General features: G+C 35.4%; 1 protein-coding gene across 2 annotated transcripts; it reads right to left on the bottom strand.

The window, feature by feature from the left end:
• Positions 1 to 1641: 1641 nt before the first annotated feature.
• Positions 1642 to 9526, bottom strand: LOC127833582 (2'-deoxynucleoside 5'-phosphate N-hydrolase 1-like). Of its 2 annotated transcripts, none has more exons than XM_052358924.1 (5): positions 9427 to 9526; positions 6692 to 6839; positions 4916 to 4981; positions 2551 to 2661; positions 1642 to 2029 (listed from the first exon to the last, which is right to left on the bottom strand). In XM_052358924.1, the coding sequence occupies exons 2-5, from the start codon at positions 6822 to 6824 to the stop codon at positions 1926 to 1928; spliced, it is 414 nt and encodes a 137-aa protein (XP_052214884.1). In that variant the 5' UTR covers positions 6825 to 6839; positions 9427 to 9526; the 3' UTR covers positions 1642 to 1925. The 2 variants fall into 2 exon arrangements, with proteins under 2 accessions (XP_052214884.1, XP_052214885.1); XM_052358925.1 differs by having other exon boundaries at positions 6692 to 6832; positions 9427 to 9483.
• Between the last annotated feature and the right edge of the window lie 9398 nt (positions 9527 to 18924).

The following is an 18924-nucleotide window of genomic DNA, read 5'->3' as shown; positions in this document are numbered from 1 at the left end:
AACTGTGAAGAATTTTCTCAGTCATTCTGACTTTCAAGTTATTAAAAAGCCAAATACAGAATGTGCATTTATATCGACTTACTTGAGTAACATAGTTTTTACGCAAAACTTAAACCAAAATGTTTATAAAACTTTTATTATCAATTCTGATATACCGACTTGCCAAAATAAGTGGAATGAATTTTTCAACAATATCGAATGGAAAAAAGTACAAAGTCTCGTATTTAATATTTCCAAAAATACTTACACTCAATGGTTTCAAACAAGAATAATACAAAGAATCCTAAGAACTAAATCTCTATTGTATAAAATGAACATTTTGCAAGATAACATGTGTACTTTTTGTAAAGAAAATGAGGAAACTATAAAACATCTGTTTTGGGATTGCTGTTTTACACAAAGAATTGTGAATTATGTTGTTGAATTTTTAAGTGCACATAATGTGCAAAAACACTCAGAAATAAGATGTAAAACAATGATATTGGGAAGTACAAAAAGTAATATGACTGATATAAATATTCTTATGCTAGAATTGAAGAAATATATATACCATTGTCAGAGAAAGGGAATAATTCCATCCATACAAGGGCTTACAAAGAGCCTGACTTTGTCTTTCAAAATCTAAAATGTTAAGTGTCATGAAACAGAACTACAGTCTTGGGCAATTGTTAGTTTGTTTGCTGAACCAATATCATAATATGAATATTATTTATCTTTTAAAAACTCCACAATCAACCATTTGAAAATACTTAATAAATTGTCACTTGTCCGATGTTTCTATACTTCCACAATTAAAATAGTTTGTGCATATGCTTAACCTAACATTGCATCTGCTCTTCATTTTTTTATAATATACTTTATTTGCTTTTTTAAGATGTTTAAACATGTGCAAATGGTATAGTGTATATGTATGTATAAGGATGTTATATTCTAACAATTGATTACTGTTTACTCATACTAACACAAAAATGTATGTACGGTATGGAGCAGGATGACCTCGACCTGCACATACCTATGGACGAGGTAAATAAAGTATTATTTAATTAAAAAAAAAACTACCGGCATTTCATTGTATTAATTCAGTAATTTTTTATCAAGGATTGTAGCAGGTCATGACAGATGATACTGCCCGGACACCCTTTATTTCCAGCAGGGCAGTTGTCAGTTTCTGGCATGAGTGTATTTGCAATTAGTACCGGTAAACCATCTAACCCAGGAACGTGAGGCTTGACCATCTTCATAGGACTGACATACTGTTTAAAACGGCGAAAAGTCCTACAAAAACAAAACAAAATTGCCATTTAAACAAGATCGTTGTGATGATTAGATTTTTCTCCTTTTGATGTTAGTTAATTTACGCTTAGTTTAATTTTGGTAAATGCAATTATTTTATGTTACAGTAGGAGAAACACACGTATGACATGATTGACATCTATTTACTAGCCTAAAGTGAGTGACTAACAAAGTAGGAAAATATATGATTGTGACAATTTGCAATATGACACAAATGCAGAGATACCAGTCCTTGAAAGTTCTGCGCGAAATATATATGCATACAGTACGTTTACTGTTTACTACTAAATGTCGATAGTTTCTTTGCTTACTCAGTATGTCTCAATGACAATTTGATAATAAACGCCGTTTCAGTTTCTTTATTTATTGGGTAAAACATGCGTATAATGAGAAATATAAGCTGTTAACAGACTTACAATTGTTATCAGTTTAATACTTGTATAATGCAAATTGTGTCCGACACTCATTGACCGATACATACCTTGTTATAAATTATGTATAGTTGTGCATAACCAATGTATGTTATTAGAAAATGTTACTCCCGTGTAAACACAGCTTTGTCGCGAGAAAAAAATCTGTTGACGTCGACCGACAAATCTCGGGTTCGTTCACACTATTTGACTTCTGAACGTTTATGTGAGAAAGTCTTTAAATATTTGCTCCGCCTCTTCTTCGGTGTAATTTTTTACGACAAATGTGGTGCCATTGTGAGCCCCAGATATCATGGCAGAAAGACCTGGAAAAAAATAATGGAACGGTTGCGACAGTTTGTTTTACAACGATGATATTGTAAGCCTGTTGCTGCTTTGTTGACGTTTATATTTGGATAATTGGATGTTAAACTGTTTATTATTTCATTGGAGAAAAATGCTTAGGTGCGTGCTATATTATTTCAACTAACATAACAACACTAGTTATTACAAACCATACTTTTAACTTCATGTTTTACTTAAAAGTGTGATTTATTTCCTACTCACAAGTATATTTAAGTATCAAGTCATTTTTTGACTGATACTATATCAATGTATTTAGTCCAGGGTAAAACACAAGCAGCTAACAAATAGACAAAAACAACGGTAATAACTCTGTTAAGTCAGTCAGGATATAAATCATTTTAATATGTGAATATAAACAGTTGATAACTGGCTAATGAACCACTGTCTGTTAAGGTAAACATGGTATTTCATATGTTATAATGATAGAATACATGAAGTAAATCAATGAACAATACGAACATTTTTTTATCAATAAACTCACGTTTATCAGGCGAAGGTCTGTAGAGACACAGTATTTTCTTGCCCATGGCAACGGCTCGTCCGATCTCGTACCCGACTCCAATAGAGGTCTGGGTTACCTCGGCTACCACCACTGAAATTATACAAGGTTGGCTTATAACCCATTTTGACGACTGCTTTGTCGATTAAAGTAACGCCATATGTATACACTAAACGGTGTGTCCACCTTGTTTAATATGTCAACTACGCAGAGTATAATGACGTCATTGGATTATGTTCAGACATCATTTGATGTTTATCGTATTTCCATCTTTTTTATTTGCTGCTTTTAAAATAAAGAAAGAAAAAATGTTGAAATCATTAATAAGAATACCTTGTGCCGCAAAGACCTGGGATTGAGGTTTCTATAGCTTCGCTCAGCATATTTTTGTTGAACAGCAACCTTTATCCCCCGCTGAACATGTTTTTGTAATTTACCTTTAATTATGTTGCCTAGCCTTTGATTTAAACGTTATTTTTCTATGCTTTTCGCGCCTGAATACTAAAACAAGAGTTCCGCGGTCGGAGATGACCGCATTGAAGCCGGATTTTTTATTTAAATGACAGGAAAGTACCTTTCGTGTTTTTGTCAATGCAATACTTAAATTACTGAAATATTGTTCAAAGGTCAAAATGAAATGTAAGTACTTTTCAAGGCATGAGCAAAGTTTGAGATTCTAGGTCCAAGCATACCAAAGTTACAACAATTTTAACATTTTAACATTTAAGTTCACAGTGACCTTGACCTTCAAATGAATGACATTGAAATGAATGACCTTGAAATGACCAGTGGTCATCTAAGTGTGCTTGCAAACCTTTACGTCAAGTTTGAGATTCTAGGTCCAAGCATACCAAAGTTATAACAATTTTAACATTTTAACATTGAAGGTCACAGTGACCTTGACCTTCAAATGAATGACATTGAAATGACCAGTGGTCATCTTCTAGTACTGGCCAATCTTTATTTCAAGTTTGAAGACTCTAGGTACAAGCATACCAAAGTTATAACATGAAATAAGAACTTTAACATTTTTACATTCAAGGTCACAGTGACCTTGACCTTCAAATGAATGACCTTGAAATGTCCAGTGGTTACTTACTAGTTCTGGCCAACCTTCATGTCAAGTTTCAAGACTCTAGGTCCAAGCATACCAAAGTTATAACAACTTTAACATTTTTACATTCAAGGTCACAGTGACCTTGACCTTCAAATGAATGACCTTGAAATGTCCAGTGGTTACTTACTAGTTCTGGCCAACCTTCATGTCAAGTTTCAAGACTCTAGGTCCAAGCATACCAAAGTTATAACAACTTTAACATTTTTATATTGAAGGTCACAGTGACCTTCACCTTCAAATGAATGACCTTGAAATGACCAGTGGTCATCTGTTAATCCTGGCCAACCTTCATGTCAAGTTTGAAGACTCTAGGTCCAAGCATACCAAAGTTATACCATGAAATAAGAACTTTAACATTTTTACATTCAAGGTCACAGTGACCTTGACCTTCAAATGAATGACCTTGAAATGACCAGTGGTTACTAACTAGTTATGGCCAACCTTCATGTCAAGTTTCAAGACTCTAGGTCCAAGCATACCAAAGTTATAAGAACTTTAACATTTTTTATATTGAAGGTCACAGTGACCTTGACCTTCAAATGAATGACCTTGAAATGACCAGTGGTCATCTGTTAATCCTGGCCAACCTTCATGTCAAGTTTGAAGACTCTAGGTCCAAGCATACCAAAGTTATACCATGAAATAAGAACTTTAACATTTTCGAGCACGCCGCCACCCCGCCCGCCCGCCCGCCCGCCCCCCCGCCCGCCCGACAACATCAATCTATAAGCCGAGATTTTTTCGAAAAAAATCCGGCTAAAAAAACCACTGGCGGGTTCGTAATTAAGTATGTATTGGTTATTTAATCATCAACACCTATCACTAAATAAAAAAGGTAAGTTGTTTCTTTGAATGTTTCATCCTTTTAAATAGTATATCAGCAGTATTTGAGTCATATAACAGAGGTAAGAAAATCTTGTAAGCTGGTTACTCGTCAAAATACTTAAATCGAACACGCGATCATCCGATTTTTCGTCAGTCCAGTGAACTATCGTCTGAGTACGTCCGTCATCTTAAATGTGCATGACGTGCAAATTACATACATTCTTTGAAAAAGGAAGTTATAGGCACAAGATAAAGAAATTATTTATCAAATGTAATGCTTCGTTTTCAGTCAACGAATGGGTTATGGAGACAGGCCCTGTGTAATTGTCATATATAATACAAACTAAAATGACGCACATTCAGCAGTTAATTTAAAAAGATGAACAGTAACACGTGAGCCCTTACCATCACTCTCTTCCAGCCACCGAACATCTCGATCGTGTATGTACTCGTCACTCACATCTATCTCATCTGAAAACAAATATATATAATACATGTAACTGAAATTAATAATTCTAAATACAAATAAACAAAGTAACATTTTTGACTTCAGAGTATCGTTCACATTCGTAACGCGCGAGGCTCTGAAGAATTAAACTTTCTTAACTCAGAATATTTGTTCCGGTGCCTGTATAATACCAGTAATAATTTCAATAAACCTCCGTATGACTGGTCAGTAAAGTTATGTCAATAAACTTCATTTTATTTATTAACTGAACATGACTTATCATACTAATCATATATGCATACAGTGATACTTGAAGAAGATATCTCAATGCAAAACATATAAAGGTGTGATCATCCCCACGCTTTTTGAAAAAAAGGTGGGGATATTGTGGTTATCTCCGCCGTCCGTCCGTCTGTCTGTCCGTCCGTCCTGGCCACTATCTCCTCCTACACTAAAAGCACTAGAACCTTGAAACTTACACACATGGTAGCTATGAGCATATGTGCGACCCTGCACTATTTGGAATTTTGATCTGACCCCTGGGTCAAAAGTTATAGCGGTTGGGGTGGGGCTGCGTCAGAAATTATCACTCATTTTTTTAGGTTATTTTACATTTACTTCTTTATTTCTACACCGATTCACTTCAAATTGATACTGGACCTCTCTTATGACAATACGGTCAATCTCAACCATGCATGGCCCCATTCCCAACCCTGGGGCGCCCCGCCCACATAGGCCACACCCACCAAAAATTTCCATTTACTATAATTTTTTCATTTCTACACGGATTCACTTCAAATTGATACTGAACTTTTGTTATGACATTAGGGTCAATCTCAACTATGCATGGCCCCAATCCCAACCCTGGGGCGCCCGCCCACATAGGCCACACCCACGAAAAAATTCCATTTACTATAATTTTTTCATTTCTACACGGATTCACTTCAAATTGATACTGAACTTCTCTTATCACATTAGGGTCAATCTCAACTATGCATGGCCCCATAACCAACCCTGGGGCCCCGCCCACATAGACCACACCCACCCAAAATTGCCTTTACTATAATTTCTTCATTTCTACACCGATTCACTTCAAATTGATATTGAACTTCTCTTATGACAATACAGTCAATCTCAACTATGCATGGCCCCATTACCAACCCTGGGGCGCCCCGCCCACATAGACCACACCCACCCAAAATTGCCTTTTACTATAATTTCTTCATTTCTACACCGATTCACTTCAAATTGATACTGAACCTCTCTTATGACAATACGGTCAATCTCAACTATGCATGGCCCCATTACCAACCCTGGGGCCCCGCCCACATAGACCACACCCGCCCAAAATTGCCTTTTACTATAATTTCTTCATTTCTACACCGATTCACTTCAAATTGATACTGAACTTCTCTTATGACAATACGGTCAATCTCAACTATGCATGGCACAATTACCAACCCTGGGGCGCCCTGCCCACATATGTCACACCCAACCAAAATTGCCTTTTACTATAACTTATTCATTTCTACACCAATTCACTTCTAATTGATGATGAACTTCTCTTATGACAATACGGTCAATCTCAGCTATGCATGGCCCCATTACCAACCCTGGGGCACACCTAGGTCAAACATTCGGCGTGGGGATACGCGTCGGCCTCTGCCGCGCCATTTCTAGTTTATATATTGTAACTATAAAAGATCGCAAACATGATGTTTGCAGTATTTTACTTTTTTCAACATCTTTCGAGCCTACGTGTTCTGTAAGGACTTCTCCGTAAGTTTGAAGCTTATCAATTAGACGTTCGTATATTTCAGCATCCTGTCGGCCTCCTCTTATGCTTCCGCAGAAATATATCTTCATTGTTATCACTGAAATCTTAAGAACATATACACCGGTAATCATTCTGTTTCTGGAAACATCCTACATGTTAATAAAGTTACCGCACAATGTACCAGCGATTCGTATTTGAAAGAAACAGAATGAGAATAAATGTGGGTAATTCTGCAACAAACTATGGGCGGGGCCTCATGTTTTGAAAGTAGTTCCGGAAATTCCAAAAAATTGTTAAGCAAAAGGTACTCGCTAAAGCGCGTGATCTAGCAATGGTGTGACAATCAAATGAGTTAGCACATAATATACAGTGCTTTCCATGTAACAAAACCATTTTAGATACCTTTTTGAGCGTATTCATTGGCTAATTATTTTTGACCGACCATCTTTTTTTCTGAACTGACGTTTTAACGTCACAGACGTAACACAATTTAAACAATTTTCTGTATTAATGTAAATATTTTGTAACCTTGCTAATTTCACAGTATGGGATAAAAAGATCTGACACTCGTTTTAATTTCATACAACGAGTCTTTAAACTCGTTTGAAATTCAATAATACTCTACCCAAAGATTCTATTACAGAAAAAAATCCTGACCTCGTTTAATAAAATATGGTATGAAATAACAGTTATCGTCAGATTCTATATTTATTCCTTATGAAGCGCTGTTAAAGCACATTAGTAGTTCACTTGTTATTTTATTGAGTACAACTATATTGGCCATGTTAAGTTCTCACAGGATTATTCTCGTGACTTGGTACATGTTGACTCTCCCTTAATATGCAGCATAAGCATCAATCAATTATTAACAATCATTTGAATCTATTCACTACATTTCGAGTTACAAGTATAATCCGTACTAAACCACAGGTGGAAGTAGCGTACCCAGGATAGTATTTTTCATATATATATTTGTAGGAGCCCAATATATTCAAATAAATATATAAAATCATGTTTAATGAGAAAAAAACTGACAAAGAGCCATGAAAAAAAATCCCAACCCTCTGATATTGGAATCATAACAAGGTCATTAACTAGACTTTATTGTAGACCTGTCTTCGCAGGCCGCAATAATGTCAAAAATAGCTTTAATCCAAAGAATCCCTTGATCCTCCTATGGGCAATTGGACAACCTTTCAAAAAAAGTTCACTTTAAAAAAATCTGTCCAGCCGTTAACTCACAGTCGGTTGAAAACCGAGCAATATTTGGAGTCCGTTTGTCAACCCGAATAAATCTTCTACAAACTTTCAAACAATATTTTTGAGTTTTTGCCCCTTAATCGATAGATCGCGTCCTATTCCTTTGAAACAACGAAGCGTGTCAAATAATGCATGCATATGCAACCACTTACCCATAAAAACTAATTCCAAAAGTTTATATTTTCTTTGCAACAACTGTTTTAAGTCTAAATTTGATTTACTTGAAAACGAAAGTAGCCATCGCTCTTGAACCCGGCTTAGCAGTGAATTACACTGACAGAGCCAGGCACATAAATATCCAATCAACAACAACAACGATGTTTTAATAAATGTAAATAAATGAAAAATACTTATCATTCTGATTGTATTGGAATAAGTTTTGAAGGGTAAGTGGTTGCATATGCATGCATTATTTGACACGCCTTGTTGTTTTAAAGGAATAGGACGCGAGCTATCGATTAAGGGGCAAAAACTCAAAAATATTGTTTGAAAGTCCGTAGAAGATTTATTCGGGTTGACAAACGGACTCGAAATATTGCTTGGTTTTCGACCGACTGTGAGTTAACGGCTGGACAGATTTTTTAAAAGTGAACTTTTTTTGAAAGGTTGTCCAATAGCCCATAGGAGGATCAATGGATGCTTTTGATTAAAGCTACTTTTGACATTTTTGCGGCCTGCGAAGACAGGTCTATGATAAATTCTAGTTAATGACCTTGTTATGATTCCAATATCAGAGGGTGGGGATTTTTTTTCATGGCTCTTTGTCAATTTTTTTCTCATTAAACATGATTTTATATATTTATTTGAATATATTGGGCTCCTAAAAAATAAACAAAAAAAAACAATACTATCCAGGGTACGTTACTTCCACCTGTGTACTAAACCAGACAAAGGGACACAGAAAAAGACAATTAAATAACACGGATGATATTTGATTACTTGTAAATCGAAGTGAGACCGTTATTACTTTTGAAATTGCAAGGATATTTCAGAGGTGATATTGTAGAATAAAACAGAAGAGGAAATAGCAGAAACGTGTACTGTTTGAAGTGCGCTCAGAGCTTTGATTATTAAATCGCCGGCTGTAGGTTTAGCTTGACGCGTATTAAAGTTGCTTCTTTGCTGTTCTCGTAGAATGCATATGACATACAACCACGACATCAGCAATAATCATGTTTACTTCAATGATCGCTGCCATACGTGTAGATAAATCTTCTTACGAACATGTTAATGTAAACTCCGATACATATTGTGTTTATTCACAATCGCGAAAATATGTGATAATTGCAAGTCCAATCTCAAACTAATAAGTCTTACAATTACAATCAAACTAAACGATTTCAACTCAACATTAATAACATGTTTAAAACCCAATTTATCATAAACAGCAATTAACATATAAAATTTACAACTTAAATTATCGATACTCACGCCTATTTTGTGAACCGAACGTATATGTATATAACGCAAGTCTGAATGTCAGTGCTCTTATGGAAGGAACGACAACTCTCTCACATGTTCTTGGGATCCCAGAAACTAAACTGTACGTTGTGTCATGCTAGTAATGCGGATACTTGGATAACGGATGGCACTTCGACAACAGAGAACAACAAAAGCAACGCGCGAAATATATCAATAAATATATATTTTTTTTATTTACCGGTATATCCTTTATATCAGTATTTGAGACGCGTTATATGGCGGAGTGACAATAAATGGTATATCCTTTTGTATTATGAAGGAACAATTTCAATGAAGAATGATAGATTTTTGCCAAAATATGAGAAAATTCCATCGGAAAACAGCATACACTGGATGACCAGTACCAATTTCTACAAAATAAACAAACTTATAAATATTGCAATACGGTGTTTGCTAATACAGCAGGTAGAGTAATTATTGTGCTGCAAATACTGAAATTTTGATCGTACTCAATGAAATTTGAACGAGATATGCATACTTTAATACGAGATAATTATGCATCTTTTGTAGACACTTCGACTCCTAATTACGGGCACGTTGGATAACGGTGATTTTCAACAAAGTGGGCACTCTGATATCCGAGTTTTATCGTCTACTTGAAAAACGTTTATTTATATTGTTACTATTCTTACCAAAGTGTTTGCTATTCCAGCATGTAGATTAATTTCTGTGCTTAAAACACTGAAATTTTGACAATGCTCAATGAAATATGAACAAAGACAGAGCATGTTTTAAAAGGTGGCGTGCATGATGTTGTAGACACTTTGATAACGGACACGTCAGATAATATGGAGACTTGTAACAAATCTGGCACGCTGATATGTTGCGAGAGTACCGGTGTAGTACCAAAGAACAACGACCTATCAATATACATATATATTGATAGGTCTTTGCAAAGAAGCAGACATCGACAGGAGTGTATAATGATAAGCGTCAGCTTGTAACAATCGATGTACGAAGAATACATTGAAACTTCACGATATAATCGTCAGGTTTTAACCTCCGAGATGTCGTATCTTATTGAATATGTCATGAAAAAAAACCATGCTCATGTTATAAAGGGAAAAGAAAAATGAAGCAAATTTTCGGTGATTCGTTTTGGACGTCAGTCCAGAAATTGTTAATTATTACATTCGTTCTGTAACAGTATTCAACCGCGAATTTTGCATTTGCGGTTTACTAAAAATCTGTTAAAAAGTGTCGGGCAATCGGGAACAGAAGTGCCATTGTAATTGAGATGATCGGCTAGAGAAGTGTCCATGAAAATGTGGCATCCGACTCTGTAAAATTTGAAAATTCCTCAAGCACGCCGGGTATGCGAATACTTCGTTTACGGATGGCACTTCACTTACAGAGAACAACAAACGCCACGCGCGAGAGGTGAGTTCTTCAGCTTTTTTGCATTTATGTTCTGTTTATTTGGTTTTTAGACACAGAACATTGTTTGGGTGATTAATGGTATAGCACTTCGTATTGCGAAGAAAGAAATTCGCGGAAAAACGGTGAATTATTTTTAAAAAAAAACGATAAAATTTCATCGATAATCAGCATGAATTGAATGATCAGAACATATTTAAACAAAATAAACATACTTGGAAATAAATCAAGAACGTGCTTACTATTCGAAATAAAAGATCAATATATCCAGTAATGTTACAACATGTTACATTTTAGTTTACTAATGTATTTGAGAAAATTCAAATGTTTTAAGAGTCGCATGCACATTTTTCATCTGCACTTCGTTTACCGATCATCTAAAAAACAATGGCACTTCGTTTCCTGACATCTAGACACTTTTTTCCAGATATAACACACTCGTATTTTTTGAATCAAAAATGCAGAATTCGCTGTGGAATACTGTTAAAGTAAGCAGGCAAGAAATAAAAATGTATGTACTTAGTACGCAAATAAAAAACGAATAACCGAAGCATGTTCTTATCCCTTTGAAATATGATTATGATTTGGTATAAATGTGAAAGATAAATGTTAAACAAATTGGATATGTCTAATGAGTAAAATCTATATGACCATATATTTTAAATTACGTTCTAAGCGGTTGATCTAAAGCATTTATCTTCATGTCCAAATGAAGGTACTAAGGCTATTTTCTTTTATATTAGATAGCATGTCATGAATAATCACTCTGCTTAAACTGCCTCTCAGAGATTAATATCAGCAGCGATGCAGGTTCGAAATTCTATTGGAACTTTTTGGCTCAATGCCAATAAACGAAAAAAGCAATAAAAGAACGGGCGGGGTTGATTTAATCACACGATAGTGGTGTAAAAATTATGCATATCCGAATTTGTTTTAATATAAACACAACACATGCTGCATATGAAGTTCTATCCAATATAGCACCCTAAACTTCGTTTGTGTGGGTATACTAAGTACTGACTCCATAATATGACATTTAAACATTTTATGTACGCATTCCTTTTTTTCCAGAATCAGTTGATTTAACGATTTAATTTTAACCGTGATTCTTAAAACTCAACCAATACAGTGATTTAGGGTCAGGTGAATCGCACTTCGAGCAAACGTCAGCGTTGCGTAAAGGGAAGTGCTCCCTATAAGCAGGGCTCAAAATACAGGGAGTTTTACCATTCTCTTTTTAATTTTGTTGCTACGCATAAGTATCGTCTTGATGATGCGATTCAAATAAGCACAACCGACATAGGATTTTATGAAGAACAAATGTGTATTTGCGTCATAAAGACCCCTTCACTACCGTTATCTAGAGCCCTGCTATAAGTAAAATTAAACACGATTGTGTTGATTCGCATTATCCGTACACATTTATTTAATAATAAATATTATCTTATTTGAAAATTGCAATTATAATAAACATAGTATAAATTAATAGTCATGTGATTTTTGAAAAATATATTTTAAAAATGTTTCGTATGAATAGCCATAATATAAATAAATAAATAAATAAATGCATTTGAGGTAGAAGATAAAACTCAGTTATTAGAGTGCCCGCTTTGTTGAAAGTCTCCGTAATCTGAAGTGCCCTTTATCGGTAAACAAAGTGGCTGCAACTTAATGAATGCCACCTATTACAAAATGTACTATCTTTGTTTATATTTCATTGAATGCTATCAAAATTTCAGTATTTGAAGCACAGTGATTACTCTACATGCTGGAATAGCAAAAAATATCTTGCAATAATTCTAAGTAGTTTTATTTTGTTAAAATGTTTACTGTTCATCCAGTTTATGCTGTTTTCCGATCAAATTTTCTATTTTTTGGGCAAAACTGTTCCATTCTTCCGTGAAATTGTGTATTCCCAATACAAAAGGATACACCATTTATCAACTCGACCATGTGTCTTGTCTTAAAAACTAATCTTTAGGATATAACTTTAAATAAAACAGAGGAACTTACCTCTAGCGCGTGGCGTTTGTTGTTCTCTGTTAGTGAAGTGCCATCCGTAAACGAAGTATTCGCATACCCGGCGTGTCAAGTACGTCAGTGGACTACAAATTTAAGATGCTGTAATATTAATGAACATATTGAACTCGTTATTCGAATAGTAAACACGTTCTTTAGTTATTTCTAAGTATTTTTATTTAGTTTAACTATGTACGTGTCATCCACTTCATGCTGATTTTGGATGGAATTTTATCGTGTTTTTTTAATGTAATTAACCGTTTTTCCGCGAATTTCTTTCTTCGCAATACCAAGTGCTATACCATCAATCAACCAAACTATGTTCCGTGTCGGAAAACCCAATGAACAGAAGATAAATGCGATAAAGCTGTAGAACTCACCATTCGAGCGTGGCTTTTGTTGTTCTCTATTATCGAAGTGCCATCCGTTATCAAAGTATCCGCATTACCGGCTTGTGTGTGTGTGTGTATTTCGAAATGTATGAGGCCCTTTCCGAGCCAGAGGCTACACTATGTGAACACTTACAAAACTCACGAAAGTTGGAGCGAATTTTTAATTAGAGTTGTAATTCAAGCTACTTCATTACTTGTGGACACGCAGTGTGCCCCACTATAATTTAGCCTAAACAGTAAATTTACTATTATTTTTTCCATTTCATTCAATTCTGGTCTTAAATGATTTTTCCGTACGGTAATGGTATACATTCGCGCGCTATGTTCAGGAGGAAACTCTCATTTTGGGGGTCCGAGCTTTAATCAAATTACTGGTCGGAAAGTCACATACACAATGCAATACCGATTTTTACATAATTATGGCAGGAAATATGATTTTGATCATATTGGATATTAAAGGGACCTTTTCACGTTTTTGTAAATTGACAAAATTAAAAAAAAAAATTTCAGATTCGCATTTTTTGTAGTTTTGATATTTGCGAAGAAACAATAATACTGAACATTTATCATGCTCTAAAATAGCCATTATGTGCATCATTTGACGATTTAAACACCTGAAAATTATATAGCGTTGTAGTGTTTTTCCCAGGAGGGCAAAGGGGCATGGCGCATTACTTTCAAAAAGGGCATTTTAGCGCGCAGTTTAGGCAAAAAAGGGCAAAAACGTTCCATGTTATTTGCTCCACGAAGCAGTTGTGGAAAAAATAACATATAAACAAGCACATTTAATGGTAATCGATGTATTTAACTTACTATGATTTATATTAATATATTTACCTTGCAATGAACATTTAAGTTCCATGCTGTTTCAATAAACTGTACAGCACGACAAACATAATAAAGCAATATATGCATATGAATCTGATTATACACAGATCCACTAACATATAAATTAAACCATGTTTGTCTTATCCCATTTTCTAACAATAATCTCGACAGATGTTTAAAATAACATTGCGAGTAAATTGATCTCTAACAATATGCAAACACTCGTTTCCGTGACATACATCCACCGAGTAGATTACAAATAAATAAATTATGTTGTTGCTATCTAAAACATTTTTATGCATCGTTGATTATCACAGACATTTCATTGATTCCTTCTTAATGTATAATCTCCATCGTTAGTTCGATCGTTTACGACGTTATTTGCCATTTTTGCCGAGTCACAATTTAATTCTGCATAGTCCGCCATGTTGATAAAATGTCAAATGATGTAAGCGACAGGTGCGCATAGCAACGTTAAATTGTATACGCGATTAGTATTTTGTTAAATTGGTATACGTCTCGGTAATTATTTCAATAATTAGATCTAATTATCTTAAAGACGAAATCGATAAAGAATAAATTTGTTTGTGAATTTAAAAGTAATTATGCGTAAAAGAATATGTTTTGATATAACTGAATAATGCATGCAAAGCACAATTGCCACAAGAATAACATTGAGTTTTTCATCAAATGTCTCCGAAGTAATGATTATATCGTGGAGGAGTACACATTGCCGAGCGAAAAGTTATCGCGTACCATTTGGGTCAAAAGTCAACAAGACCTACTAGGTTAAAAGAAAATGTACGTCGACGTACAATATGTACGTCGACGTACAAAAATTGTACGTCGACGTACAAAATTGTACGTCGACGTACAATTTTATCGACCCTTGAGTGTTAGCCAATCAGAAGACGCCTTACATCTGTTGCTTTGATCCGCATATTAAACATTCACCGTGGAATTGTAAAAAATGGCGGCCTCCATACAATCATTCGGTTCTGGAAAAAAACACCTGTTTGACAACAATTATTGTCCAAAAAACTAATGTCAGTCAAAGAGAACATGAGGAATTATTCTTTATATCGGTTTCCTTTACTTATCAGTAATGTCATAGTGGTTTTCAATTGAAATAATGCTCTATTTTACGAAATTCCCCTTCGTCCAAAATTTCCCTATCCGAAATCGTTTACTCGAGTACTGTAAAACCAGATGTTTCATCCTTTTGTGTTTTTATTTATTTATTTTAATCGAAATTGATAAGACACCACCCGATAGCTTGTACGGTATGGGATGGGTCGCTTTCCCCGTGCGGACTTGCTCACACGACCGGAGGACGCCGACTTTCGGTGAATAGCTAGTTGCAATAATCCAACTCCCAGCTATATTGACCCTCCGGGTCGCTGAGCTGTATGAATGTACTCATAAAATCTCAGAGCATACAAGAAGAACTAGGTGAATAGCATACTATGACGTCGGACGAAAATGGCAGATGACCAAAACATGATATTGGAGGCAGGATAAAACTGTTCTTGATGTATTATAACTAGGTAGGTTTATGTTGTTTTATTTGTTACTTCTTTGTACAAGCAACAATAGCTAAATATATTTGGTAGTCAAAGGTTGTAAAGCTTAAAACATTATAGGAATCTACATCAACCCTGCTTGGCTACATGCATTTTAAAGTTAGACATGAAGGCTGACAGTAATGAATATCAGCTTATAAAATGGGTCTGCCTTTAACGTCAATCTAGTTAGACTAATCTAAAAGTAGCATTCATTTCGATTTGTCGCCGGGTGGTGAAAAATGTGTGGCCAGTCCGGGACTCGAACCTGGGACACTTACTTACAGGGCGAATGCTCTCCCGACTGAGTTTACCGGGCCGCCACACATCTTTTAACCAATCCCGCATAAGTTCGGTAGAGTGACAGATTTAAGCATTCTAAAGGCTGTTTTGTCCACTCTAGTACATGTTCTGTATTTCTCTGCGTATTTACTCTGTAAAGACTCGCTAGTATTTTAATGATTGTGAAAGTTGGGTGGTTTGTTTTAGAGAAGTTATTATTTTTGTGATGCTTCAACCAATTCGTCAATGAGTTTTGACAAGTATGAGTATCAGCTAGATTTAATTGACAGTTATATATAATTGTGACAGCTATATTTAACTGCTAAATGAAAATCTTACTTTTGTTTTCAAACACAAGAAATTGCAACAAATTAAGACCACAAAATTGATGAAAGGATGCCCCCCTCCCCTTTTGTTTTCACTGTCGTCAAAGGGCATGTAGCTCTAACTGACGCAAGTGCCCGGATGTTGCGATATTAAGAATAGAAAAAAATCCTTTTTTGCTAATATTAAAAGGCTTCGGGACTGGGATTGTTTCATATTTCCACCGAAATTCAAACCAAAAGCCCATGCATTAGCATGCAATTTAATACAATCGTGTGCAAGCTGAAAACAATAATTGATTTGTTTGTTTTCACTAATTACGGATTAAATTGTTTATCAGAACTTATTCAAATGATCGCGTCAATCACTTTTTGGTGTTACCGCACTTCTGTAATAGACATTCACAGTTTGTTTTACATTATTTCAATAGGGCGGTAAAGACTTGACACCTTTATGGCATGTTTAATCCGATTATTGATAATTGCGGGAGCTGAATGTGTGACATCAACCTGTTTGCGGCTTTCTTCAAAGGTAAAACATGCTCAATAATTAATGTCGGTCCGGTCTCCCAATTAAAAGATTCCATCCTAATAAACTGCAAATTTACTTATTTACTGCAAATTAAAGCAGATGCATGTTGACATGCTCTGCTCAAAATGCAAAGTGTTTCTGTCAAATGTATAAAATACAACATAGACTGTTGAATATTACCATAACCATTGCATCAAATATGGAGTTCGTTTGAAGTCCGAGAGGCGTTGCAAAGCTTTGTTACAAAGGTTTTTCATTCACCAAGAAAAAGGAAACCAATTCGACTAGTCGTAAGATATTTATTCACGCTATGTATCAAAGATTCAAATATTTCAAATGCATTTTACAATAGATTTAAATAACTCTCATCAGCCATCAGCTTGTAATTCACAATTTTTACGCTTTGTCACATGAATCAGGTAATTTTAATTAATTTTTACTTTGAGTTTGTATTTACACCACAATTTGTTTGCAAAACAAGCAGGAATAATTAAAAATACAGGGAAATGTCATTTTGAATTGAAAACACTTGAGCACATGGTAGGTTACTTTAAATAGAAATAAAGTCATACATGTATGACTGTGGAATCTCATGAGATTTTCATTTAAGCAATGTCTGTCGTATCGCTGTTTTTTTCGATATATATAACTGTCAACTTTTCGGGAATTTCTGGTTACAGAACTGCCTGGAACAGACGATAGTCCCAAAGGGGGCACTTATCCGCCCTTTGAATTATTGTGAGGGGGCAGATATCCACATACTTAATTCCAACAGGGGGGGCACTTATCCGTCCCCTTAAAATTAGGGGGCACTTCTCCGGGGAGCACTTCTCCGAGGGGGGGGGGGCCCTCTCCGTATACGAAAAGTTGGCATTACTTCATCAGATATGTGGACTTAATTTTTTGCAGTTTCTTATGTTTCAATTAAAAAGTAAGAATTTCGTGCATTCATGCATCATTAAGCAGTTAAATATAGCTGCCACAGAGATCCAGAGGGGTAAGGGCCATGACCCTTTGGAATTGGACAAATATGTTATTTTAAATGTATACCAGGAGATAAAAGTTGCGTAGAGGAACTTGGCACCAAAGAAGGATTCTGAAAGTCAAAAGCGGTTATATAAGATACCCAAAAGGGGTCAATACACAGGGAGCCAAATCAAAATTCCAAGTTTTTAAACAGATGTCTAGTTAATTATATAGATGGTCCAGATGAAATTGTGTAAAGAGGTTCTGATTAAATATTGAAGAGGGCCTAATCAAATATTGCAGAAGGGGGTCCGAGCAATAAGTCACAAGTTAAGTTTTGTATTTAAACAGGAGAATCATGCGGCAATTCCACATCCTCCCTTGTGTATAGGGGGAGAGGGGGGTCTTATTATTCAGGGGAAGGCGATATGTGGTAATAATTCCACATGTCTGAATGGAATTCATTCATATATCAAAATGTTTATCTTTATGATCTCAAGGTCAAGTTTGAATCTGGGTCATATGGGGTCAGAAACTAGGTCTATGATAGAAAAGGCTTGTACCCACTCACATACCCACTCACATTTCTATGCCAAAACACTCATTGCTGTGGCATTGCATTTTACAAATGCATTTTTTTTAATAAAGCACTCAGTCATTACATTTTCGCTTTTACATTGTCTGAAAAATATGAAATTTGACTAACAGACCGTGACCAATATTTATTTTTTTTAAATAGTTTAGTTGCATGTACATATGAACACTCAGCTTTCTAGCAGAAAGTTTTTTTTGTTTTTTTTTCTGTCTGTGGATATTCCAGTGACACGGGAGGACCCATGTCATTTTTACCTGGCTCCTAAATTTCGTGGCTCAACCATGGTGTCTTAAGCTGTGGCAAGAGGCAAGCTCCCTTAAATGGCATTTGACACCTCTGGTCCCTGTTTGCCTGTTTCACACCTATGGCCCCTGTCTGCCTGTTTCACACCTCTTGGCCCGGCCTACCAGTCAGTACACTGTCCCTGCCCATGTCTGTTCAATAACAATAGTGTCAGCAGTTTCACACCTACCAATACACAAGTTTGTATTTATACTAAGTCCTTATTTTAAATAAAATAATGGCTAAAATAAAGATAAAATTGTAATAACTGCTGTAACCAATATTGCTG

Source organism: Dreissena polymorpha, chromosome 6 (assembly GCF_020536995.1).
Source record: "Dreissena polymorpha isolate Duluth1 chromosome 6, UMN_Dpol_1.0, whole genome shotgun sequence".
NCBI lineage: Eukaryota > Metazoa > Mollusca > Bivalvia > Myida > Dreissenidae > Dreissena > Dreissena polymorpha.
The sequence above is the reverse complement of the archived record's forward strand: the minus strand, read 5'-3'. Positions and strand labels throughout refer to the sequence as shown.